General features: G+C 51.0%; 2 protein-coding genes across 6 annotated transcripts; one reads left to right on the plus strand and one right to left on the minus strand.

The window, feature by feature from the left end:
- The first annotated feature begins 2,457 nt into the window (after positions 1-2,457).
- On the plus strand, positions 2,458-23,910 carry PPP2R5D (protein phosphatase 2 regulatory subunit B'delta). The gene is made up of 16 exons (XM_058734003.1): positions 2,458-2,614; positions 7,244-7,321; positions 18,372-18,588; positions 18,838-19,037; positions 19,125-19,235; positions 19,358-19,450; positions 19,889-20,019; positions 20,153-20,212; positions 20,317-20,425; positions 20,640-20,693; positions 20,985-21,155; positions 21,261-21,388; positions 22,044-22,145; positions 22,241-22,313; positions 22,443-22,559; positions 22,711-23,910. The coding sequence occupies exons 1-16, from the start codon at positions 2,588-2,590 to the stop codon at positions 22,846-22,848; spliced, it is 1,809 nt and encodes a 602-aa protein (XP_058589986.1). The 5' UTR covers positions 2,458-2,587; the 3' UTR covers positions 22,849-23,910.
- MEA1 (male-enhanced antigen 1) lies at positions 23,794-25,614 on the minus strand. Of its 5 annotated transcripts, none has more exons than XM_058734014.1 (4): positions 25,513-25,614; positions 24,688-24,968; positions 24,498-24,600; positions 23,794-24,192 (listed from the first exon to the last, which is right to left on the minus strand). In XM_058734014.1, the coding sequence occupies exons 1-4, from the start codon at positions 25,547-25,549 to the stop codon at positions 24,038-24,040; spliced, it is 576 nt and encodes a 191-aa protein (XP_058589997.1). In that variant the 5' UTR covers positions 25,550-25,614; the 3' UTR covers positions 23,794-24,037. The 5 variants fall into 5 exon arrangements, with proteins under 5 accessions (XP_058589997.1, XP_058589996.1, XP_058589998.1 ...); XM_058734013.1 differs by having other exon boundaries at positions 25,486-25,607; XM_058734015.1 differs by having other exon boundaries at positions 25,457-25,567.
- Between the last annotated feature and the right edge of the window lie 101 nt (positions 25,615-25,715).

The following is a 25,715-nucleotide window of genomic DNA, read 5'->3' on the forward strand; positions in this document are numbered from 1 at the left end:
GAGTCAGATGCTTAACTGACTGAACCACTCGTTGCCCCACATTTTTTTTTTGGAGGTGCTCCTCCAATTCCACATTTTTTAAAAGTTTTTTTTTAAAGTTATTTATTTATTTTTGAGAGAGAGAAAGAGAGAGCAAGCAGGGGAGGGGCAGAGAGAGGGAGAGAGAGAATCCCAAGCAGTCTCTGCACCATCAGCACAGAGTCCGATGTGGGGCTCAAACTCACAAACAGTGAGCTCATGACCTCAGCCGAAATCAAGAGTCAGATGCTTAGAGTCAGATGAGCCATGCAGGTGCCCCCAATTCCACATCTTAAAAGAACATGCAAGAATGTACTAGGGACCTGGGGTGCCATGTTGGCTCAGTTAGTTAAGAGTCTGACGTCAGCTTAGGTCATGATCTCGCAGTTGGTGAGTTTGAGCCCCGTGTTGGGCTCTGTGCTGACAGCTAGGAACCTGGAACCAGCTTCAGATTCCGTGTCTCCCGTTCTTTCTGCCTCTCCCCAGCTAGCACTCTGTCTCTCTTTCTCTCTCTCAAAAATAAACATTAAAAAAAAAAAAAAAAAGGGGCGCCTGGGTGGCGCAGTCGGTTAAGCGTCCGACTTCAGCCAGGTCACGATCTCGCGGTCCGTGAGTTCGAGCCCCGCGTCAGGCTCTGGGCTGATGGCTCAGAGCCTGGAGCCTGTTTCCGATTCTGTGTCTCCCTCTCTCTCTGCCCCTTCCCCGTTCATGCTCTGTCTCTCTCTGTCCCAAAAATAAATTAAAAACGTTGAAAAAAAATTAAAAAAAAAAATAATGTACTAAGGACCTGAATTGAAATGGATGGAAGTTCCCATTTGGTAGTTCTGAATTATATTATGTGGCTCTGTCCCCTCAGTTTCCAGAGGGTCTAAGGACTGGGACGTTGGTGGGGTGGGTCCAAAGAAGATATGCCTGCTATATATAGGCAAGCCCTAGGCCTCAGGACTACAGTGCTCCTCGAGGCCTTGGGAATGGGTAAATAAGTCTGATATCCTGCCTGCTTCAGCACACACATAGACACAAATATCCATCCACAAATAAATATCCTTTCTTCCTGGGCTATCCCTCTATCAGATAATGGTTGGTGGGCAGTCTGCTTTGTATTACCTTGAAATTGTCATTAATCATTGGGAGCCAAATACTACTTCCATAAGATGGGAGTCTACATTTGTTGCCTTTACTTCCATACCTCTTGCTCACTCAACCCATTATAACCTTCCTTCCACTTCTCTAAAACTTTCCTGCAAAGATCACCCACAACTAGAGAATCAAGGTGGTGCTGTTTGAGCTTATCTTAATCATTCCCTGGAATCTGACACTATTGACCAATCCTCTTTTACTTCCTTTGCCATTATGACACCAGTTTTCCTTCTACATTTCTGACGGCTCCAGAACTCATCTTCAACTCCTCCCTTTCCCTTACCATCTTCCCCACATTCCAATGAATCATCAAGTCCTGTTGATTGTACACATTTCCCAATTCTGTCCTTTCTTCTCCATGCCCATGGTCTTTGTCTTGTAAGGTTGCTCTCCTGGTCAAGGGTCACAGGCTTTTGTTCTCTAGAGCCTTCTCCAATTTCTTCACATAGTAAATCGTCTACTGGAGTCAACTTTCTGAAACATACTCTTCCAGCCACCTCTAGGTTTGTGTAATTTATTACATTGTATCTTAAGCATCTGTTTATACAAGTCTGTGAACTTCACCAGTGAACTCCTTGAGGGCAGGAAATGATCTTATCCATTAGGACATTGGCTTGGGCAGGGTGGGAGTAAGATGTATTTCCTGAGACACTCAACAAACAACGAGGTAGCTTTTCCTCTGTATTCCCGAGGGTTCCTATCTAGCTGGTTCCCCAATCCCAGAGCACTTGCAGTAGGAACGAGGACCCTCTTTCCAAAACTGTAACAAACTCAGGATTCTCATCTCATCTCACCAAGGTCCCAGTCACCCAGCCTTCCCCTTTGATTCTCGGCATGCCTCGTTTAGGAAACGGATGCCCTGGAGGACTCTTGGGAGCTCTCTCCGCTAATTTTGCATATGCAATTAGTGGTAATTGCCCAGATGAAGAAAGGTGCCCTTCATTTTAGGGCTTCTTTCCTTCCATTCGTACCGGGCGAAGGAGCAGAGCGGGGAGAGTGAGAACCACTTTAGAAGGGAACCGGCTGCAAAAGAATGGCAGAGGCCGACGCACACCAGACGCCCGAGTGCGGTACTCGGTGCTAAGCTAGGGCTTCCCCTTTTCCCCACCTCCTTTGTTAAGCTCGACCCACTTTAGGGCGGGACCTCCCACTCAGCCAATTCTGGGAGACGAACCCTGGCGGTTTGTACTCTTCCTTTCCAATGAGAAAAAAAGGAAGGAGCTTGGCCCCAATAACCAATCCAAGGAGGCGGCGCCTGGTTGTCAGGCAGGTTTGTAAGAGTTTGGGCCAATTGGAGGCGCAGACACCGCTCGACCCGGGCGCAGCGCGCAGGCGGTGGCGAAGAGACGCCGAGCGGGCCGAGTGCGGCCGAGCAAAGCCGGAGCCGGAGCGGGGCCGCAGGAGCCGGGCTGGGTCCGGACGGGCCGAGATGCCCTATAAACTGAAGAAGGAGAAGGTGAGCGTGGCCCTTTTCTTCGCGCCTCCGCCTTGGGGCCTGCGCGGAGCACTGGGAGAGGCCGAGCCAGGCCCGGGACAGCCCCAGACTGACCCTCCCGTCCGGCCCCCGCAGGACTCCCGGGGCCAGCCCTCCGCCCCCGCCGCTAGCCGCACCCCCAGCCTGTGCCGCAGCTGGAAAAGCTCCCTCACCTTGCCTGGGATAGAGTCCCCCGCGTACACCTCCCTCCTTTCCTCCCCTCACCTACCCCCGGCCCAGGGTAACCACCTCCCTCCAGATCTGCTCCACTCCCAGGTCACTCCCCTGCTTTTTCTTCCCGCCCCCACCCCACTCTCCCCACTCCCCACCCGGTTACCCGTTTGGGACAGCCCCTCATCTGAGACCGCACCTCCTTCCAGCCCACCTCCCCCCGCCCCCCATTGCGCGCAGCCCCTTCCCTTTTCTTACGCGCCGGGCCTGGGCCTGGGCCGGCCTTCTCCACCGTCCCCTACAGCCCCTTCTCCCTCCCCGCCAAGCACCTTGACCTAGAACTGCTCTGCTTTCTCTCTCCACCAAATCTGGCCTAGGCCCCTCCCTCTAGTTCTTCCTTCACACACAAACTTGTAAGCCAGGACTGAGCCCTTCCTTCTGTTGATGGAACCTCAGAACGTCAGTGTTGGAAGGGACCACTGAGCGCATTCAGCGTAATCCTTAGTGATACAGATGAGGAGACTGAGGCCCCGACAGGGGAAGGGACTTGGCCAAGGTCACACAGCCTGTTTGGAGGCCCAGCTGCAATATCAGGTCTCTTGACTTAAAGGCCTCCTTTGTACCAAAGCCCCCCTAACAGGCATCAACCGACTTGCAGGTTCATCCTAAATCAGTTACCTTTCCTAATCTGAGCAAGGTTCTCTCCTTTTCCTAATCTTAGGATAACCTTTGCATTTTTCCAGTTTTGCAGTGCTGGATTCCTGCCTTTCCTGGGCTACACTATCCTCAAATTGGGAATCTGCCCTTACTATCAGATTAATTTTCCTTCTTACCCCAAAGGCCAGCCAACCCCTGGGCACCCTTGACTTTGTCATGGTGTCCTGATACAGGCTTGTTTCTTGATGTTGCCTTCTTTCACCTTCCTCTTCTATTTCCATATTGCCTTCTTGCCCCTGTTCTTCATCCCTGCCTTTCTCTACCTTCTATTTCCTGCTGTTGCTGAGGTCTGACTCAGAGGTGTGGTTCCTTTGAGGTACAGACTCACACAGAGGATGCTAGGATACCAGTTCCAGCCTCCCCCAGCTTCTCCTTTCCTGGGGCTGGCCCCTCGTGGTGGGGCTGGCTCTGGCCTGGTGCTCTGCTCAGCCACTTTATGACCCCAGAGGTGTCTTACTTTCATTTGCCCTCTGATTGGCTGGTTGCTGGGCTGCCATCTCTGACCTTATCAATTCAACTCTTTATCCTGGGGCTTTTGGAGATTTCCCAGGCAGCTCTGATTCTGGGTTGTCTCCATAACTGCACAGGGCCAGAGGTTCTGAGTGTAGGGTTGGTGATGGTGTACTAGGCACTGAACCTCCTGGGATCCTGGGTTGGCAGGTTCGTGTTCCCCACCCAGGCCCTGTGTCCTTGGGGAGTGGGTCTGCTGAAGTGGTTTGGGCAGCTTAGCTGTGAATGATGCACACACAATTCAACCACACCAGAGGCTATGGGGGTTCCTTCAAGGAGCGTGGAGGGGCATGAAATTCAGGGGAAGCTGGTGAAGTCCCCGCCCATCTGTAGTTTTTAGTCTGATACTAAAATGGGACAGACACTGTCCCATCTACAGTAAGCCTTCTTCTTCTAGGTGATTGAGAAGAAAAATTCTTAGACTTGCTGGGACCATAGATATTTGACCATAGTATTTGTCTGGGAAACAACATTGGAAGAATTGGGTTGCACAGAACCAGGCATCTCTGATTCCTTTCAAGGTTTAACTTTCTGCTTTTGATTTCCAGTTGCATTTGGCCTCCTTAAATGGTTAACAAGCCCTGAGGGAGAGGGAGGTGACAGTGTGACTGAGCTTTGCCCAGATAGGGTGGGGGCAGAGAGGAGGGTCTTTATTGCACATCCATCACCTCTCTCCTTTCTCCTTCATCTCTGCTGGTCCCAGTCTTGGCCATCCTTCACGACCTTCTCCCTGAAGCCTTTCCTGAACCCTCACTTCCCAGTGAGCTCTCCCCTCCTCGGGATTTGTGGAACACTTGATAGGTCACATGTGGTCCTTTTTGTTCCCTTGGACTGGAATTAATTGTGGACAAATCTTTTCTTCCCCCTTGAGATAATAACTCCATTTTGGTTTGGCCTCTTCCTTGCACACAGTAGGCCCTCAATAGATGGGTGCTGAGTCAGTCCCTTGGGGGATTTGCTTCCCTCCTCTTCCCTCATGTTCTGATCTAGGACTGAATCTCTTTTAGGTTCCCAGGTGGCATGCCCCTGCTCCTTTCCACTTTCTTCTCGTTTTTAATAATAGTAATAACGGGCTAACATTGGGATTTTCATGTGCTGGACACTGTGCTAAATGGAATTAGGTAGTGTGATTGTTGTCACTTAAAAGAGGAGGACTGAGCCTCAGAGAGGCTAGTAAACCTGCCTACAATTCCAGAGCTAGTAAGAGTTGGGCCCCAAACACAGTGTGGGCTCCAAACCCCAGTTCCAGGCCGCAAGTGACGGTTGGGCTGCACTGTGTTGTGTGCACTTGACCTGTTCTGCAGGAGCCGGGGAGCAAGGGTGGTGGGCGTGGTTTCCCCATGCCCCCACACACGCCCACATAACCAGGCAGCTGGGATTCTCACGGCACACTCCCTGTTAGGTATGCTTAAGTGCTGTAGGGCTGGCGGAGAAGGAGCTTGTGGTCAAGTAGAGAGATGTGACATGTATAAAGGTGGGTCAGCTTTGTCCATGAGGCCCATGTCCGAGGTATGTGCGGTCACCTCAGTGACTCCTGCCTGCGCCCCTCATCCTTTGCCTCTACACGCCACGCTCTGAGCCACACTCCCTGGCCCTTTGGCAAGGGGTCGGTATGCCTGCCAGCCTGGTCAGTGGGCAGCTGGGAGAGTGCTCAGCCCAAAGGAGCGCCTTCCTGCTGGCTGACACCTGGAGCTGCTCCCCACCTGGGAAAGGCTCTCATCCTCCCTGCCCCCTCCTCCAGCCCACGCAGAGCTCTGTTCTCCCAGAAATCCTTGTGCCCCCATAGTCAGTGTGACTTAACACTTGTCACTGAAGGGGCGCAGTTGCCATCAAGTGTCAGAATCTCAGAGCCAAAAGTGACTTCCAAGATCCTCTGACAGTCTTCATTTAGGGCTCAAACCCCTCCTGCCCGTGCATTAGAAGAGTCACGAATGCTCCTTTGCTTGAATGCTCTCAAGACTGGGGAGCTTGCACACAGCCGGTTTCTGTGCAGCTGCTTCAGGAGAAGATCCTTCCTATTCGGAGCCTCAGCCTGTCTTCCTGCCACTTCAGCCCATGCCTCTTGGGCTCCTGGATCCACATAGAGCAAGTTGCATCTTTAGTCCACATGGCAGCCCTTCATTTATTCGTAAAACCCCCTCGTGCTCGCCTACCGCTGGGACTCCTCCCCTCCATCATTAGCCATCCCAGCCTTGCAGCTGTTGCTCTCAGGACAGGCTTTTGAATCTACTCCCAGTATGGGTTGTATTTCGTCAGAAGAAAACCTAGGATTTGTCTTTGTCCCTCCCAAAGTCGGATGCTCACGATGGAACCAGATCCTCCTGAACAACTCCATCAAGTGCCAAGGACAGGGGCACTTCCATGTCCCCTCCCCATGCCAAGAGCTCTGCACTCCATTTGCTAACTGGACAGAAGGTCATGGGGTGCTGGGGCAACCCTGGCACATGAAGGATTTGTGTGGAGCTTGCAATCAGACCTAAATCCCCAAGTCTTTTTCACATTTTCCCCATCCTGTCCCTGTGCAGTTGCTTTTTTTGGCCCGAGGCAGAGGAAGAGACGCCAGGCAGGCCAGGGCTCTGAGCCAGCGGCCCGGTTCCTGAGGGAGACTTCGGACTGGCGCTCATCCTTCTAGCAGTTCAGGGTCTTACCCCCATCCCTGTCCCCGTGCTTGTCCACCAAGGCACTCTTAGGGATAATTCCTGTACCTGATCATGCCAATAGCACCCTCTAGTCTGGATGTTATTTGTAATTTCCAAAAAAAGGCCTCCAGGTCTTTGCAGATGGCTTTGGGGGAGAGTGGTGACTCTCTCTCCTCCAGCATGAGAACCTTAGGCACCCCCCCCCGCCCGCTCTAGCCAGAAGCCAGACAGAATAGCTTGTTCCTTAAAGCTCCACACCCTGGTTCTTCCTTGACAGAGGCTCTCCGGGGCCCTTACTCATACAGCAGCCATGTGAGGGGACAGATCATTATTATCATGCTTCATTACTATGTCTTAGCAATGTCTTCCTCACCACATTCCAAACTCTTTGGAGGGACTCCCTTTGTGTACCCCAAGTCCTCCTCCCCTGGGCTAGGTACAGGGTAGATGCTCAGTGGTTCTGACTGATTACTTCCGTTGGACAGAGGATAATTACAACACAGACCTAAGCAGTCCAGATGAGGCCTCTCCCTTTTCCTGGCATCTGCTGACTACCTCCATCTTCCCCCTTCAGGAGACCCCCAAGCTTGCCAAAGGCACGACCAAGCCCAGCAGCTCGGGCAAGGATGGTGGCGGTGAGAGCGCCGAGGAGGTAATGAAAGTGGGCACGGCTCTAGTTACGGTGCAGGCACCAGCTCAAACTGCTTGACGGCTAGTGGGGTGAGGGATCCCAGGGGGCCAGATGTGATCCAGGCAGAAGGGAAGGGGCCTTCCACAGCCTGGGAGGAGCTTGGACAGCCCAGCCAGGTAGCTGCCTTCAGTCAGGCAGCCTGTCCCTTCGGCTGGCATAGAGCGACTACGCTCTGCAGTTCTTCAGACTCCCCAGCAATTCTTCTGAAAGTTATTTCTCTGTCTGCCAACCTTGCGTGGTAAGAATTCCTTTTTCCTTAGAATGAAAAGCTAGGGGTAGCGGGTGCTGGGGGGGGGAAGGGAAAAAGTACAAGGGTGCTCAGTGGGGAATGAGTGGCTTTGGCATGGCTTGGGGTGGGGAAGGGGTGGGAGTGGCTGGTGTCCTTTAGCCGGCCAGGGCTGGGCCCACTGCCCTTGGTTCTGATCCAATGGGAACCTGCTAAAGGACAGTGATGAGCAGAGGTCAGCACAGCTTGGAAGTCTAGGGCTGTAAAGCAATAAATGGCAAGCAGAGAGAGCACTGGAGGGTGGAGAGACTTAAGTCCAGAGTATGTCCAGGAGAGTTTGGGAGTGTGCTCAATGCGATGCTCAAGATGGTGGCCGGTCCTGTGAACATGTTGAGCAAGTAAGTACCCATCTTACTCAGAAACTGGTGATCCTTGGTTTCTCGGCTTTTTTGTTTATTTGTTTGTTTGTTTGTTTATTTTGAGAGGGAGAGAGCGTGAGCGTGTGAGAGAGCGGGGGAGGGGCAGAGAGAGAGAGGGAGAGAGAGAATCCCAAGCAGGCTCCATGCGGTCACTGTGGAGGGGCTCAATCTCATGAACCGTGAGATCATGACCTGAGCCGAAATCAAGAGTCAGACACTTAACTGCCTGAGCCACCCAGGCGCCCCTCTGCTTCTCTCCTGTTCTCAACTGTTTAGAGCCATAGAGGACAACAGGAAACATCTCTGTGATTATGGGCAGGGCTTGTGGATTTGAGGGGGAGAAGAAATCGATTAGCAAGTATTGGAGTTAATCCTGGATTTAGACTTTTCTATGTACTTCTGGTCCCTGTCACCTCAGCACTTCCCACACCCCTGACCTTCATTTTAGGCCTCACTTGAGTAATCAGAAGAAGCAGGGCAGGTGTTCCTCATTTTACAGACATGGGAGTTGAGGACCACAGAAGATGAATTCCTCCTTCCTTTGCCCTTAAACAGTAATTTGAACATGTCTCCAGGATAGACCTTATCACTTTTTGTTGTAACTATTTTTCCAACGTGGGTTTCTCTCCACCAGACTGTGGACTCTGAGGGAGGGGAGCTGGGTATGCTGCTTGAAGGCAGCCGGCACCTTGTTTCTTCCCCACGTCTGTATGCTCGTGTATTTTGTTCTTTGGGCGGAGGGGAGGGGAGAGGGCAGGGCGGGCATTTTTATTTTATTTTTTATTTTTTTAAGTAATCTCTACGCCCAGTGTGGGGCTTGAACTCACAACCCTCAGGTCAAGAGTCACCTGCTTCACCAACTGAGCCAGCCAGGTGCCCCTTATGCACTTGGTTCTTAATAACTCATCAGTCAGCGCTCCTGGGAAACACTCCCTCTGGGCCCAGTCTCCCCTTTAGGAATGGTGACATCTGTGGGACCCACAGGGAAGGTGGCTGGGAGCTGGCAACTGACATTCAAAGCAGCAAGAGAGACATAGAAACGGGATTTAAAGGGACAGAAAGGAATAGTTAGGGGGCTGTTCTCATCTTTTGCCTAACTCCTACTTGTTCAGTTACTAGATAGATTGGATGTCTTGTCCTAAAAGCAGCCTTCCTTGACTGCCTCCCCCTCCCTCCCCACCAGGACATGGTCAGGGCTCCGGCTATTTGCTCTGTTAGCTCCAGTATCGCCCCACAGCAGCATTTACACGGCTGTAATTAAACAATTTGGTGTGAATTCATTGTTTATCCATTTTAACTTTTGTGTTATTAGCACGTGAGTGAGCTCCTTGAGGTTTCCCTTTGCTTCCCTTTGAGCCGCCCAAGGGCTTGGCACATTACAGGTGCCAGGATTTGAATGCATTAGTGGCTAAATAAGTAAACCTAAGTGTTGGAAGTAACCTTGGAGTCTAACCCTCTCCTTTCCCAGATAGGAAAATGAAAGCTCAAACAAGTTAGGAAATAGGCTGAGACCAACTGCTAGGATTTCTCCACTGTCTTTGTGGACACATCTATTTGAAAAAGGAGAGTGTTGAGTTCACCTGGGGCTCTGTTTTGTGAAATGGTGCTCAGGGCTCACCTGTACGAGGCAGATGCAGAAATGCTGCATGATTTTCCAGACATGTACCCATGTGGCCCCAGACAGAGGGACGGTGGAAAAGTTGGGGGCCAGGCTATGAGGCTCAGGTCATCCAAAGCTGTTTGGCACAGTCCTTCCCTTGCTGTTTTTCTAGTCCAGAATTTGGGGCTCTTCTAGCCAAATTTACCCTGTGTCATGCATTTGCCAGAGCCTTTCCAATTGATCTAATAATTCCAGCAGCCACCATTTAGTTTATTGAGCAGTTACTTGTGTGTTAGGTTCCTAGGGCAGCCATAACAAATGACCACAAACTGAATGGCTTAAAATAACAGAGATTTATTCTCTTACAGTCCTGGTGGCCAGAAATCTGAAATCGAGGCATCAGTAGGCCATGTCCCTCTGAGGTTCTAGGCAAGAATCTCTTCTGTACCTCTCCTTAGATTCTGGTGGTTTTTAACAGTCCTCAGTGTTCCTTGGCTTATGGATGCATCACTCCAGTCTCCTCCTCCACCTTCACCTTCACATGGGGTTCTGCCCTGTGTGTCTCTGTGTTCACATTTTCTTCCTTCCTCTTTTTTTGTTTTCGTTTAATTTATTTTTGAGAGAGACAGAGTATGAGTGGGGGAGGGGCAGAGAGAAAGGGATACCGAATCCGAAACAGGCTCCAGGTTCGGAGCTGTGAGCTGTCAGCTCAGAGCCGGACATGGGGCTTGAACTCGTGAGCCCTGAGATCATGACCTGAGCCGAAGTCAGATGCTTAACTCACTGAGCCACCCAGGCGCCCCGTGTCCACATTTTCTTCTTATGAAGACACTAGTCACATTGGATTTAGGGCCCACCCCAACTTGTTTATGTCTACAAAGACCCTATTTCCAAGTTACGTCACGTTCACAGACGTTGGGTTGACACTGTTCAACTTCCCAGGTGCTGTCTTAAGACCTTTGCTTGCATTTAACCTTTTAATCTCATTTAATCTTCACAACACTCCCCTGAGGTCATTCTGTTATCAGTCATCATCCCCATTTTACAGATGAAACTGAGGCTTAGTGACGTTAAATAGCTCTTACTCAGCTGGTAAACAGCAGAGCTGGAATTCAACCCAGTGTGCTGTGGCTCACGAGCCGATTCTGTGTGTTTTTGTTTTTGTTTTTTGTTTAGACTTCATTATTTATTTTTAAAGTAGACTTCACACCCAGCGTGGAGCCCAGTGTGGCCTTGAACTCACAACCCTGACTGACATCAAGACCTGAGCTGAGATCAAGAGTTGGGAGCTTAACCGACTGAACCACCCAGGCACCCCTCCTGTGTTCTTAATGACGTGATACCCTGTGTCTAAGATTCTGGAAGAGTCTTAGAACGGAAAGGAGCCTTGAGAGATTGGATAAGACTCACTGTTGACCTATCGCTGCAGGCAAGGGTCTTTCCTGCTCTGTCTCTGGAGACAGCAGTTCACTGCCCTGGACTCCACTTGGTGGTGTTCCCTGTCCTGAGTTCTGGGAGCAGGGACAGAGGGAGGAAGAAACTATCTCAGTCCCTCCATGTCAGCCTGTCCTCCCAGTAGCCAAAATTGTTGCCCTAAAAACATTCTTCTGTCTTATCAGTCCTCTACTTAAAAAGCTCTGTTGGTTTGGGGCCCCTGGGTGGCTCAGTCCATTAAGTGTCCGACTCCGGCTCAGGTCATGATCTCATGTTTCATGAGTTTGAGCCCTGCATCCGGCTCTGTGCAGACAGCTGAGAGCCTGAAGCCTGCTTCGGGTTCTGTGTCTCCCTTTCTCTGCCCCTCCCCCACTCATGCTCTGTCTCTCTCAAAAATAAATAAAACGTTAAAAAAATAAAAAGAAAAAGCTCTGTTGGCATCTCATTGCTTTTAAGTTAACATTCAAATTCACACTCTGGACCCCTCTGAGGGGGCCCTGCCTCATTTTTCTAGCACCCATCCTGGTTTCTCCCTCTGCTGGACTTCCCATCTCCTGATACAAGCCTTTTTGTAACTCTGGGTCCTTATTGATGAAATTCCATTGGCATGGACTACTTTATTTTCCTGCTTTGTTCCTTTTTTTTTTTTTTAATGTTTATTTTTGAGAGAGAGACAGAGTGTGAGTGGGGGAAAGGCAGAGAGAGAGGGAGACACAGAATCCGAAGCAGGCTGCAGGCTCTGAGCTGTCAGCACAGAGCCCGATGCGGGGCTCAAATCCACAAACTGTGAGATCATGACCTGAGCCGAAGTAGGAGGCTCAACCGACTGAGTCACCCTGGAGGCCCGCCCCCCCCGCCCCCCCCCCCCCCCCCCCCCCCGCTGATTTGTTCTTTTGCCCGCTGAGCTCATGTTTGTCCTTTGAGAACAAATCAAAAGTCACCTCTTCAGGAACAGTTTCACTCATTCTTCTGGCAGAGTTTGTGTTCCCGTATCCTTGGTGGCACTCTGTTTTTTCATTTCCCTGGTACCAAGAGCTGTCCGTGTGTTGGTCTCACCCACTGGACTGTGAGCTCTTTGAGGGCAGGGGCTACCCTTTAATCTCTAAGGCTTAGCATGATGGCCATTGAATAAATGAAGGAAGGAAATAATTTAGCTCAGCTAGATAGAGCTCTAGGTGTCAGGATAGGAGAGAATGCCTCTGCGATTTTTTGGGGTTTTAAACTAAAATGATCTTTATTTGACTAGGTGATTGATTATGCAAAAGCTGTGACATTGTGAGTTTTTCACTGTTTTACCTTTCATCTTTTTCTGACAACACTTTTTAAAAATTAAAAAAAAAATGTTTATTTATTTAGAGAGGGAGATAGAAAGTGCATGTGCGAGCAGGGGAGGGGCAGAGAGATAAGGGAGAGAGAGGATCCCAAGCAGGCTGCACGCTGCCAGCACAGAGCCCGACATGGGGCTTGAACCCATGAATGTGAGATCATGACCTGAGCTGAAAACAAGAGTTGGACGCTTAACTGACCCAGGTGCCCCAATACGTCTCTGTCTCTCTTTCTTTTTCTTTCTTTCTTTCTTTCTTTCTTTCTTTCTTTCTTTCTTTCTTTCTTTCTTTCTTTCTTTCTTTCTTTCTTCCTTCCTTCCTTCCTTCCTTCCTTCCTTCCTTCCTTCCTTCCTTCCTTTCTCTCTCTCTCTCTCTCTCTCTCTCTCTCTCTCTTTCAAGCTAGCTCTACACCCAATGTGGGACTTCAACTCAGGACCCTGAGATCAAGAGTCTCATGCTCTACCAACCGAACTAGCCAGGTGCCCCTTTACAATACTTTCTATAGTACTTAATTTATATTTCTTTTTTTTCTTTAATTTAATTTAATTTTTAAAAACATGTCTTGAGAGAGAGCTGGTGTGAGCCGGAGGAAGGGTGGAGAGAGAGAATTCCAAGTAACAATAACAGTGCAGGGCTCAATCCCATGAACCGTGAGATGATGACCTGAGCCCAAATCAAGAGTTGGATAGGGGCGCCTGGGTGGCGCAGTTGGTTAAGCGTCCGACTTCAGCCAGGTCACGATCTCACGGTCCGTGAGTTCGAGCCCCACGTCAGGCTCTGGGCTGATGGCTCGGAGCCTGGAGCCTGTTTCCGATTCTGTGTCTCCCTCTCTCTCTGCCCCTCTCCCGTTCATGCTCTGTCTCTCTCTGTCCCAAAAAAAAACAAAAAAAAAAAAAAAACAAAAAAAACGTTGAAAGAGTTGGATGCCCATTTCAGCCTCTCAGTCGCCCCCTTAATTTATATTTCTATCTCTTATTTTAGGTTTAAATATTTGGGTTTGATTATTAATGGTGATTGTGTTAGGATCAAATTGGACTAGGGTTGGTTCAGAGTGGGCAAGTTTAGTTGCAGTCTCTTGAGTGCGAGTGTGGTGCATAAATTCCAAGTACCACTTGACTGCTGGAGACCCAAATCAAGGAAGGCTTCTTGGAGGTGGGAGGAGAAGGCACTTCAGGCAGAGGAAATGGCCAGGTTGGCTGGGTTGCCTTCGGTCAGCGTTCACCAGTGATGGTGATAGTTGCGGAAGGTTCCCCAGGGGACTCACCTGCCTCCCACCTGCAGCCCAGGTCAGTAGAAAAGTTAAAAGCTGAAGCTTTTACTGGGTGCCTGGCTGGCTCAGTCGGGGGAGCATGTGACTCTTGATCTCGAGATTATAAATTCGAGCCCAAAGTTGGGTGTAGAGATTACTAAAAGATAAAATCTTTAAAAAAAAATGATTAAAAAAAAAAAAGGCTGAAGTTTTTAGAGGAAAGAGTTGGACATGAAGTGAGTCACTGGCAAAGCCCCATGCCTCATGCTGACAAGCATGTTTCCTATTGAAGAGTGAATAGACCAGGGGATGCCTCATTGAGGCTTGGCAGCCAGGCGCTTTGCTGACTGGACCAGCTGTCTCTCAGATGCTTCTTGTGTGTGGGGCCTGGGATCCAATGGTCCTTATTAAACCAGGTGGCCCAGTGGGGTGAGGTGGGACAAGCTAAGCTCAGCAGCTCTCCAGCCACCCCTGCCTTCAATGATGCATTCCTAGTGGAGAAGGGACCTCAGGCATCAACCTATTGGTTTTTATTTTTATTTTATTTTTAAATTTTTTTTAGAGAGAGCATGAGCAGGGGAGGAGCAGAAGGAGAGGGGGAGAGGGAATCCCAAGCAGGCTCCACACCCAATACGGGCTTGACATGGGGCTTGATCTCAGGACCGAGAGATCATGACCTGAGTCGAAATCCAACTCAGCCACCCAGGTGCCCCTCTACTGGTTTTTAAACTTTGATTTTTAGCCATGTGACCCTCTGTTCTCTTAACCTTACTTGGAGAATAGATGGGAAACCACAGATTTGCCCATTTCTCTGTTAGAGAAAATCGAGGCCTGGCTTCTCTCCTTCTGGGGTGAATGCCTCTTTCCCTAGACATCCCCTCAGTGTGCGGTTTGTGGAGGTGCAAAGTGTCTTTCTTATCTGGGACGATGGAGAAGGACATGCTCTTCCTCAGAGTTTTGTTCGTTAGCTGCCACTGAGCCCCTTGCCCTGGTATAACTAATGTTTCTCCCTCCTACTCTGCTCCTGACACCATACAGTGCTCTGTTCTGATGGTTCCGGGCTTGGGACAGGAAAGGTCTGGCCCCCTGTCAATCAACCAATCAAACCTTCATTGAATGCCTGTTAGGTGCCAGTGCTTGAGGGGACCCAGAACGGTACAAACCAGGGTCCTGGCTTTCAGGGGACTTGCTATCTAGTTGGACATGTGAACACACCGAGCCAAGAGGCATCACTGGGGATGATCACAGAGCCAGTGAAACAGACAAAGAAGAGGGTGGGGCTTAAACTGGATCTTGAAAGATGAAATGCTTTCTTGGGTTCCCCCGTTTTAGACCAAGGAAGAAAATGGACCCATGGGAACATTTGAGGCATGCTAATTTCAGGAATTCCCAGGTTGCATTTTTAAAGTCTAGGGATGGGAAATAATCGTGATAACAGTAGAAGACACATCTTACAAAGCACTTCTGTGAGCTATATAACGTTCACTTAAATCGTTATTACAACCTTATGAGCTAGGTACTATTGTCATCCCCACTTTACAGATGAGGAAATGGAGGTAGACAGACTAGTTGACTTTCTGGAGGTTACTTGGCTAATAAATGGCAGAGCAGTAGTCAAACCGAGGCAGTCTAGTGTGAGTCTGTGCTCGTGACCACCAAGCTCCACAGATAAGGATTTGGTTTTTCCTGCAACCGGGAAATGAAGGCACAGGGCAGGGGTGGGTCTGGTTCCCCACCCTTCTGCCTCTCTCTCCTATCCTTCACCAGGGTATGAGCCATCTGCCATGTGCAGGAAGAGAGACCCCAGGGCACCTTGTACAGTCTAACCAGAATCACACCGGCTGAGTGCTGGTCATGGCAGGAGAGGTGTGTGGCGGCTAATCTTGCCCCATTTCCTTGTGCTCCCTTAGGTTAGTGTCTGGGGTGATCATTTCAGGTGGGGGAGAGGGCCAGATGGCCAAGAAGGTAATGAGCTACACTGGACCCACAGGCCAGCCCCAGGCTGGATGCAGCGTGTCTCTCCTCTCCTCTGATCCCCAGATAGGTCACAAGCTTGACATAGTTGTTTCTATAAAAAATTCAGAGCCTACAAAGCATAACATTTCTGTCTTCCTCCCTTCCCCCCAGATGATTTCGTATTCTCCCATTCTTTTTTTCTTTTTTAAATTTAATTATTTTGAGAGAGAGAGAGAGCACAAGCCGGGGAGGAGCAGAGAGGAAGGGAGAGAATCCCAAACAGACTCTGTGCCATCAGCACAGAGCCCGATGTGGGGCTTAAACTCACGAACTGTGAGATCATGACCTGAGCTGAAGTTAGCCACTTAACCCACTGAGCCACCCAGTCTCCTGCGGTGTGGGTACCCATCTGGACATGGCCTCAGTCCTCTGATCCTGCTGCAGTCTCTGGGGGCAAGGGTTGTCCTGCGGCCCAGCTTCTCCCCTCTACCGGCAGGTGGTTACCTGACAGTACCTGTGGGTGGACAGTGTTGCAAACACCTGTGCATATACTTCTGACAGTGACCTTCGTGGGGCTCCAACACCCGTGTCTGGGATGGAGTAAAGAGATAGCTTTAAAAAAATTAGCTGTGTTTCTCCCATTATATAAATGTGTCAGCTTGTAGAAAATCGAGAAAAGTAGAGAAAAGTCATCTGTCATTCTGCTACAATGGGAGACAGTCATAAAAACAGTGGTGGCTTGCTGTTGTTTTTTCCTTCTCTTCACTGGGCTTTGGGTTCTGTGCACGTGTTGTCATGTGGGTGAGCTCATTTTGCATGTACAGTTTTGTGTTATCCTTATTTAACTTTGCATAGGAAGCAATTTTCTGTCATTACATAGTTTTAGGCTTTGTTTTATTTTGAAATTTATCAACATGACAACATGTACGTTGTTCAGAAAGTCAGACAGTAAGTACCCTTGGCCTTGTAATGAAAGGAGCAGCTCCCGCCTAGCCCCCTATTCTGTTGCTTTGTGGTGACCGCTTTCAACCCACCTTTCCTTGGAAATTGACTTCTGTGCTTCCAAATAAGAGTCTTTTTTTTTTTTTTTTTTAATGTTTACTTATTTTTGAGAGAGACAGAGACAGAATGTGAGTGGGTTAGGGGCAGAGGGAGAGGGAGACACAGAACCCGAAGCAGGCTTCAGGCTCCCGAGCTGTCAGCACCAGAGCCCGATGCGGGGCTCGAACTCTGAGATCATGACCTGAGCTGAAGTCAGACACTCAACCGACTGAGCCACCCAGGCGCCCCAAGTCTTTTTTCTTTTTAATGTTAATTTATTTACTTTAGAGAGAGAGCACAAACAGGGAAAAGGCAGAGAGAGAGGGAGACACAGAATCCGAGGCAGGCTTTAGGTTCTGAGCTGTCTCCTTAGAGGCTGATGCGGGGCTGGAACCCATGAACACGAGATCATGACCTGAGCTGAAGTCAGACACTTAACCAACTGAGCCACCCAGGCGCCCCAATTAAGAGTCTTTTGCTGCTTTTTAAAAAATTCTTTTGTCAAAAAAATTTTTTTTTAATGTTTATTTATTTTTGAGAGAGGGAGAGACAGAGTGCAAACTGGGGAGGAGCAGAGAGAGAGAGGGAGACACAGAATCCGAAGCACGCTCCAGGCTCCGAGCTGTCAGCACAGAGCCCAACGTGGGGCTCAAACTCGTGAATCATGAGATCATGACCTGAGCCCGAGTCGGACACTCAACCGACTGAGCCACCCAGGCGCCTCTAAAATTCTTTCATTTTTGAGCATTAGATATAATCTGTTGACTTCCTACTATGGAAAAGTAAGGTCTTAGCATCTTATATCCAATATAGACCTTTCCCATCCTCCCAAAGTACTTATCACCAATTTTGGGTAAATTACTATGGCTGCGTAAATATTTTCTACAGTCGAACTGTGTATGATTGCATGTAGTACATAGTTTTCATGAACATAATTTTAACTCCATGATTGATTGATTATTTATTTATTTATTTGCTGTTATAAATAGGGCACAAAGCCCTATATATATATTTATACATATATATACATATATATATGTATATATTATATATAAAGTGTGCACAAAGCCTTTTATATGTAGTATGGAGAATCCCAAGCAGGCTCCACGTTCAGAGCAGATCCTGGTGCAGGGACTCCATCTCATGACTGTGAGATCATGACCTGATTGGAAATCAAGAGTTGGATGCTTAACGTACTGAGCCACCCAGGCGCCCCTCTTTTAACTTTTGACCAAGAATGTGATGCATTCAGTGAAGTGGGAAAGTACGATAATCTCAAGTATGCTACCTAATGAATTTTTTTTTCTGCTTAATGAATTTTTACATATGTTTATGCTTCGAACCACCTGCCAGATCCAGTCAAGATATAGAACATTTCCATTACTCAGAAGATTCTTCAGATCCCTTCTCAATCAATCCCACACCCCTGCCAGCCCTGGCAAGATAGCCACTTTTCTGACATCCATCACCATCAATCCATCAATTAGATTTGCCTGTTCGTGAACTAGAACAAACATTTTGAAGGCTCTCGATGCACAGGCAGTGGGCACCATTTTGGGAGACACGGCTTCTTGACCACCCCCTTCTGGGGATAATAAACCTTAGTCATCTCTGACCCTGACTGGAGCTGCTCCAGGGTAGGAGATGGCTGCTTGGCTGCCCAGGCCTGTGCAGGCATGGATGGACTGCGGGATGGGCCGCGGCCCAGGGTGGGAGCTGTATCTTGGGGAGCGGACTTCAACAAATCACTTATTTGACTAGGCCCAGCCCCAGCCTCAGCCCCAGCCCCAGCCGCAGCCGCAGCCCCAGCCCCCATCGTCCAACAAGCGTCCCAGCAACAGCACACCGCCCCCAACGCAGCTCAGCAAAATCAAGTACTCTGGAGGGCCCCAGATTGTCAAGAAGGAGCGACGGCAAAGCTCCTCCCGCTTCAATCTCAGCAAGAACCGGGAGTTACAGAAGCTTCCTGCCCTGAAAGGTACTTGGAAAAGGTCATGGGGGCTGGTGCACCAGGCCTAGGGGGTCACTGGGCATTGGCTGTATAGAGGTTTGGGAGTATTTGAGGGGGATGGAAGTTCTAGACAATGTGAGAGGGAGGTCCACCAGGGCTGGGGTGCCAGGGGAGCAGGATGGCAGCAGGATGGGGTAGGGGAAGGCCCTGTAAGGCAAGTAGCGCATGGCAGTGAAGGGCTAGGGAGGAGAGACTGACTGTTGCCTCCCCCTACAGATTCGCCAACCCAGGAGCGGGAGGAGCTTTTTATCCAGAAGCTGCGCCAGTGCTGTGTCCTCTTTGACTTTGTATCAGATCCACTCAGTGACCTCAAATTCAAGGAGGTGAAGCGGGCAGGACTCAACGAAATGGTGGAGTACATCACCCATAGCCGTGATGTTGTCACTGAGGCCATTTACCCCGAGGCTGTCACCATGGTGGGCACAGGGAAAAGGGGAAAGCAGGCAGGGACGGGGGCTGTGGAGAAGCCTGCACGGAGCTCTCACCTGGGTCCTCCCCCTCAGTTTTCAGTGAACCTCTTCCGGACGCTGCCACCTTCATCGAACCCCACCGGGGCCGAGTTTGACCCAGAAGAGGATGAGCCCACCCTGGAAGCTGCCTGGCCACATCTCCAGGTACCATAGTGAGGGGGCATGCTGGCCCTGGCTTCAGGGAATGGGGCACTCTGAGACAGCAAGGGGGTATGTCTCAGTCCTTGGGGAATACCCCCTAAGTGGATGCTCATTGCTCCCGACAGCTCGTGTATGAGTTTTTCTTACGTTTCCTCGAGTCTCCTGATTTCCAGCCAAACATAGCCAAGAAGTATATCGACCAGAAGTTTGTCCTTGCTGTGAGTCCCTGAAGTTCCTGTCCTTTCCTCCTTTCAGCCCATGAACTCTAGCCCTACAGCTCCTCAGTGAGGTCCCCACCCTTTCTCCATCTGTTGAATATATGGGCTTTCAACTGTGTCTGGTGCAAAGGACTGGTGGTGGGGGAGGGATAAGCAAATCCCTCTGCTCTTAACAAGCTCCTAGCATAATCGAAGGAAATTAGCAAGAGTTACCTCTTCCCCATCAGTGGGGCATGCAGACACGCATACCCAGACATCACACTGGGGAAAGCTATGTAAAGGAATCACTCTGCTCTCCAGAGACTTGCCCCCATTACCCCCCCCCCCCCAATCCAGAGAACCTTTGGGTGTCCCCTGGCTAGGAATCCATGTCACCCCAGCCCTGACCTTCCTAGGCTCCTGCCTCATTCACCACCTTTTCCTCCCACCTGCTCCCAGCTCCTGGACCTGTTTGACAGTGAGGATCCTCGAGAGCGGGACTTCCTCAAGACCATCTTGCATCGCATCTATGGCAAGTTTTTGGGGCTCCGGGCTTATATCCGTAGGCAGATCAACCACATCTTCTACAGGTGAGGCCGGGAGCCAGCTTAGGAGCATAGCAAGCCCTGCTAAGTTGGGATGGGAGAAGGGAGGTAGGGGGACTCTGCAGAGTGCTGGAGAAACATTGGGGATTGTCACGAGAGCCTTTCTTTCCTCCCTCAGGTTCATCTATGAGACAGAACATCACAACGGGATTGCTGAGCTCTTAGAGATCCTCGGCAGGTAAGCGGTGGGGTGGGGGCACACGTGCCTGCAGAAGGCTGGAGGGACGGGAGCACTGAGCTTGGATGGCCCTTTGGTCCTAACAAACCTCCTATAACTCCTAGCATCATCAACGGCTTTGCCTTGCCCCTTAAGGAAGAGCACAAGATGTTCCTCATCCGTGTCCTGCTTCCCCTTCACAAGGTCAAGTCCCTGAGTGTCTACCACCCGCAGGTGAGCTGCCTTCCTCCTGATGATCCCTGACACTGGCAGCAGAGAATAGAGAGGGAGGGGAAGATATTCCATCTGGGATGGGGGTGGCAGAGGGAGTGGGTGGGATAATTCCTCTTTACACCTCTTCTTCCATTCTGGGCTCTTGCTTCTGTCCCTGATCCCTCTGAGACCTGGACCCTACACCTCACCTCCTTTCTACCTCAACCTTTTGCAGCTGGCTTACTGTGTGGTACAGTTCCTGGAGAAGGAGAGCAGTCTCACAGAGCCGGTAATTCCCCTTCCCAGCCCCAGGACACCTCTTCCTGTCAATTAAACTTCCCAGTCTGCCTATTGAATAATGCCATAAGCAGGTGCTCAGGAGGGCTGTGGCCCAACAGGTGACATGGATTCCTCTCTGAAGGAAAAGTAAAACCTATATATAGGAAACAGAATCAGGCCAGTTAGCGGAGGCCACCCGAGCTGTGCCCATCAGGGTGGGGAGAGAGGCCAGGAAGGCTTCCTGTGAAAGCAGGCAGGTGTTGAGTGAGAATTTTATCCCCGTGTCCTCCTCTTCTCACAGGTGATTGTAGGACTCCTCAAGTTCTGGCCCAAAACCCACAGCCCCAAGGAGGTCATGTTCCTGAATGAGCTAGAGGAGATTCTAGATGTCATTGAACCTTCAGAGTTCAGCAAAGTGATGGAACCACTCTTCCGCCAGCTTGCCAAGTGTGTCTCCAGCCCTCATTTCCAGGTGAGGCTCAGACCAGCATATCCCGTCCCCAGGCCTCCTAGAAACTGAGGAGGGTTTTCAGCAGAGTGAACCATACCCCTGCTGAGTCCCACCTGTCCCCACCAGGTGGCAGAGCGTGCTCTCTATTACTGGAACAATGAGTACATCATGAGCCTGATCAGTGACAATGCTGCCCGAGTCCTCCCCATCATGTTCCCTGCACTCTACAGGAACTCCAAGAGCCACTGGAACAAGTAGGCGGCTGGGGTAGGGCTGGGTGGTGGGGCTCTGGTTTGGGAACCTGTGAGGGGGTGGAAGAACTGAAGAGCCAGCGGTCTCATCGGGTCACTGAGCACAGGGGCTAGTGCCCACTGCACACTGACAGGCCCTTTAGGAACTGACCAGGGAGAAGACAGCGATGTGAGAGATGTCTGCAATACCTACAGCAGAGTGTGGCTTGTATCCTATCTTCTCCCCGTCAGAGATAGTCTGCAGCTTTGGAGACTTCATTCTGCGCTGTGAGAAGCTGATGTGATCTTTTTTAGCATGTGCTGAATCCCACTGTCGTAAAGAGACTTTCCGGCCAACAGCAAGTGCACTGTGGTGCAGGTGCTGCCCATTAAGCTGCTGGGAGGCCATTAGGATAGGCCAGGGCATAGAAGTAGCGTGAAGAAGGTAGGTCTTAGAGCACGGGGTGAGGCAAAGGAGGGACAAACAGACCGAGGCCTATAAAGAACCTGAAATGCCAAACTCAAGTCACGTGATTTGGCTAGAGCGATAAGCTTACACTGCAGGGGTCTATGAAAGCTCTTAGCAGAGACCCCTCCTGGGAGAGAGCAAATTGGGATCCTGGCACTGCCCTTAGTATAAGTAAGGCCTCCTGTACCTGATCCTTCTTCCCGGTGACAGGACAATCCATGGACTGATCTACAATGCCCTAAAGCTGTTTATGGAGATGAATCAGAAGCTGTTTGATGACTGCACACAACAGTACAAGGCAGAGAAACAGAAGTGAGTATCTCTCGACTTGGGGGCTTCCATCTTCACCCTAGGTTCCCTCTGCTTCTCTTTCAAGCCCACTGCCTATCCCATCTTTGCTCCCTCAGGGGCCGGTTCCGAATGAAGGAAAGAGAAGAGATGTGGCAAAAGATCGAGGAGCTGGCCCGACTCAATCCCCAGGTGAGCTTTTCCTGCCGCTGCCCCGACCTGAGGGGCCCAGTTTGGCCTGGGGGAGGGTTTGTTTCAAGACAGGTCCACAGACTTCTGAAGCGGCTCTCACCACCTGCCCGTGCCTCCTCTCCTTCTCAGTATCCCATGTTCCGAGCTCCTCCACCACTGCCTCCTGTGTACTCGATGGAGACAGAGACCCCCACGGCAGAGGACATCCAACTTCTGAAGAGGACGGTGGAGACAGAGGCTGTGCAGGTGGGAAGGCATAGAGGGAATGGGGAGCACAAATAAAAGCTCTGAAAGGGAGAGGAGACAGGAGCGGCAGATCCAAGGAATAAGGGGAGGAAGCCATAAACTTTATTGGGAATCGGTTACCATTCCTCGCCTTCTCCGTACCTACACGTAGATGCTAAAGGACATCAAGAAGGAGAAGGTACTGCTTCGGCGGAAGTCCGAGCTGCCCCAGGACGTGTATACCATCAAGGCGCTGGAGGCACACAAGCGGGCGGAAGAATTCCTAACTGCCAGCCAGGAGGCTCTCTGACCCCCTCACCGTCCTACCACAGGGCCACAGCCCACTCAGCCCTGGGACGCTGCCCTAGCCCTCCACCCTCTGCTCCCCACTGGCTGACTTGGGGCAAGGCAGTGCCTCTCTAGCTACTCTAGGGAGGGGATGTGGCACTTGAAGCAGGGGACCCCCCCCCCAGAGTGGTCCCTCTTCTTCCCAAAATGTGTTCATGCCTCCCTGTGGCTAGTACAGACAGGCTGAGCACTGAGATCCTCAGTGCCCAGACAACTTGGGGATGCCTGTCCCCCTCCTCTCCTAACCCCACAGCTACCTGAGGCTGCTCTGAGAAATACACACAGGAATACATATGCTCCTCTCCCCTTCCCTTAATCCTCATTTCAACTCCAGGTGTCTTTCCTTCTCTCCCTCCCCTGCAGAAGCATATAGGGAGCAGCAGGAGATTATTCTCACCAAAGTTATGTCAAGCCCCATTGGCCCCTGGAGTGAGTAGCTGGAAGGGAGCCAACCCCCAACAGGCACAATTAGGCCCCCAGCCCCAGCAGTGTGCAGGCTGATGGGGTTGAATTATTTTCTCTTATCCCCTGCCTGACCAAGACAACATGGGAGGTCAAAAGGAGAAAAGCATACGCTATGGACCATAGGTGATGGAATATAGGGCCCAGATGGACCAAGAGAAGGGGGTGAACAAACACCCTACCCTGTGCCCTCTGTTTGGTGAGCAGCAGCCCTGGGATCACAGACATGGAAGGGACCACCCTGGGGCTGACTGCTTTCCTATGTTGTTGGTTCCCAAAGCTAGGAGGAAGCAGGGAGCAGTGCCCTAAGCATGGCTCCCCGACACCTATTTATTTCCTTTGTGCTGATGCTGGGCAGGCCCCCACTTGTCCCTTTCAGACACCCTGAAGGGGCAAGGGGCTGAAGAGGGCCAGACCCAGGTTCCAGGGGCACAGGCAGTGCAGCTTTTGGCTGTGTACATAGGGTGCTTTATTCTCCACAGTGATACATGCTAAGATGGGTTGGGCTTGGGCCAATGTCCCCATATGTACAGAACTGAATAAAGTGGGTCTCTGAGAAGAAGTCTGATTTGCCTTGATGTGGAAAGGGAGATGGAGAATATGAAGATGGACATTACAACCAGGGATGTGTTCAGTCCTATGCTGGTTCTGGCCTGGAATGCAGGGAGATAAGGCAGCTCTCAGGGTAGTCACTTCCAGGCTGGGGTCGTCCCCTGCCGGGCTTGGAGGGCCTTCTGTACCACATCTTCCCACTGGGCATCTGATATCTCCCGAGCCCAGGCAGGAACCCCTGGCGCAGGCAGGCTTACTCCAGCCATTGTCCTTTTCACCAACTCCACATGTTCTGAAATCACAAAAAACAGGAGAACAGAAACGATGGGACCAGCTCCATTCCCCATTCTTTGAATTAACCCATAACCCTTGGGCTAGCAGGGAGGCCAAATCCATCTTGTTATTTCCAGGCAAGCCCACCTACAACCCAAGTCTAACACAATAGACTTTCACCTGGATTCTGAAGTCTGTAAAATCTTAGATGACAAACTGTTGTTTTAGGAACGGGGTGTTCCTCTATGACTTCCCTTTCTTTAGTGGTTCTGACCAGTCCCTTTCCTCCAACATTATTCCAAAATGAAAGCATGCTCCCTTTACCCGGGTCCATGGGAATAGAGCTGTGGTTGCTCAATCCTGTGGCTCCTTCCTCCTCTTCATCCTCGCTCTCTAATGGGGGGTCTGGCAAATGAAGCCCCAGGGCCTAAAGAGCCAGAGAGAAGACAGTTCAGGTCCAGCACTTCAGGAATCCCAGCTTCACCTGGCCAGAACAGTGCCGCCTCCACCATACCTGGATCCGATCCTGAATATCAGCAACTACATCTTCTCCATCCCCCACCGGTGCCAGCTCCACCTCCTCTGGTTCAGGATCTTGGTTCAGGGGTTGGTAGGAGTAGCCAGCTGGGCCTGCCCCCGTTTCCTCCTGCTCTTCCTCAGGCTCCTCGCTGCTCCAATCCCCAGTGCCTTCCGTAGGGCCCTGGTGCGGCCCTAATTCCTCAGTCTGATTGGGGAAGATACGCTCGGGGCCCATGGTGTCTCTCCCTAGAACTACTGCTGCCATCCGGGCAGGGGCTGCAAGAACAGGGAGGGCAGGAGGGTAGTGATCGGATGAAATCAGGTCCACCTATAGCCACTCATCCAGTTCCTTGTGGTCTCCTGCGTCCGCAAACCATTTAACCGCTTCCAAGCTTCCTGCATCCCATCCTCTCCTGGGCACTCCACCATTTAAACCGACTCGTATCTTGAACCGAGGCCCACCGGACTTGCTCTGCCAATTCTTAAATAGCCCAACCCGAGACCATACCACCTCCTAAAAGACACTCCGTCCGGAACCCCGCTCGCCCGCCCGCCCCTACTCCCCTACTTGGGAACTCCGGATCGCCAAACGAGCTCCCCTAGACAGGGCGTACCCGCCCCCTTCTTCCCTCTCCAAAGGGTTCCCCTCTGTACCGCCTGACAAATGCCCTTCAGGCCCCAGGGGCTCCCCTCAAATGGCCCAGCAGCGGCGTCCGCCACCCGCCCCCACCGATTCTCGGCGCCGGTGTTCCCGCGCGCCTCACCCGCTCAGAGCCCGCGGCTGAACCCGCACCTCCACTTCCGGCGGAGCAGGACGTACCGGGGCGCCTGGTCCTCCAGCCCCTCCCCGTGCTCATGATTGACGCGAACGAGAGACAAGCCGTACGCCTCTTGCCCCGCCTCCGCCATCTCCTGCTCCGACAACAAAGGACTACATTACCCAGTGATGCCCAGGGTTTTTTGGGGGGGGGGGTTTTGACACATATATGCACAGGCGCACAACCTCCCTCGGCTCCAGGCCAC

This window comes from Neofelis nebulosa, chromosome 6, assembly GCF_028018385.1.
Source record: "Neofelis nebulosa isolate mNeoNeb1 chromosome 6, mNeoNeb1.pri, whole genome shotgun sequence".
In the NCBI taxonomy this organism is placed as follows: Eukaryota; Metazoa; Chordata; class Mammalia; order Carnivora; family Felidae; genus Neofelis; species Neofelis nebulosa.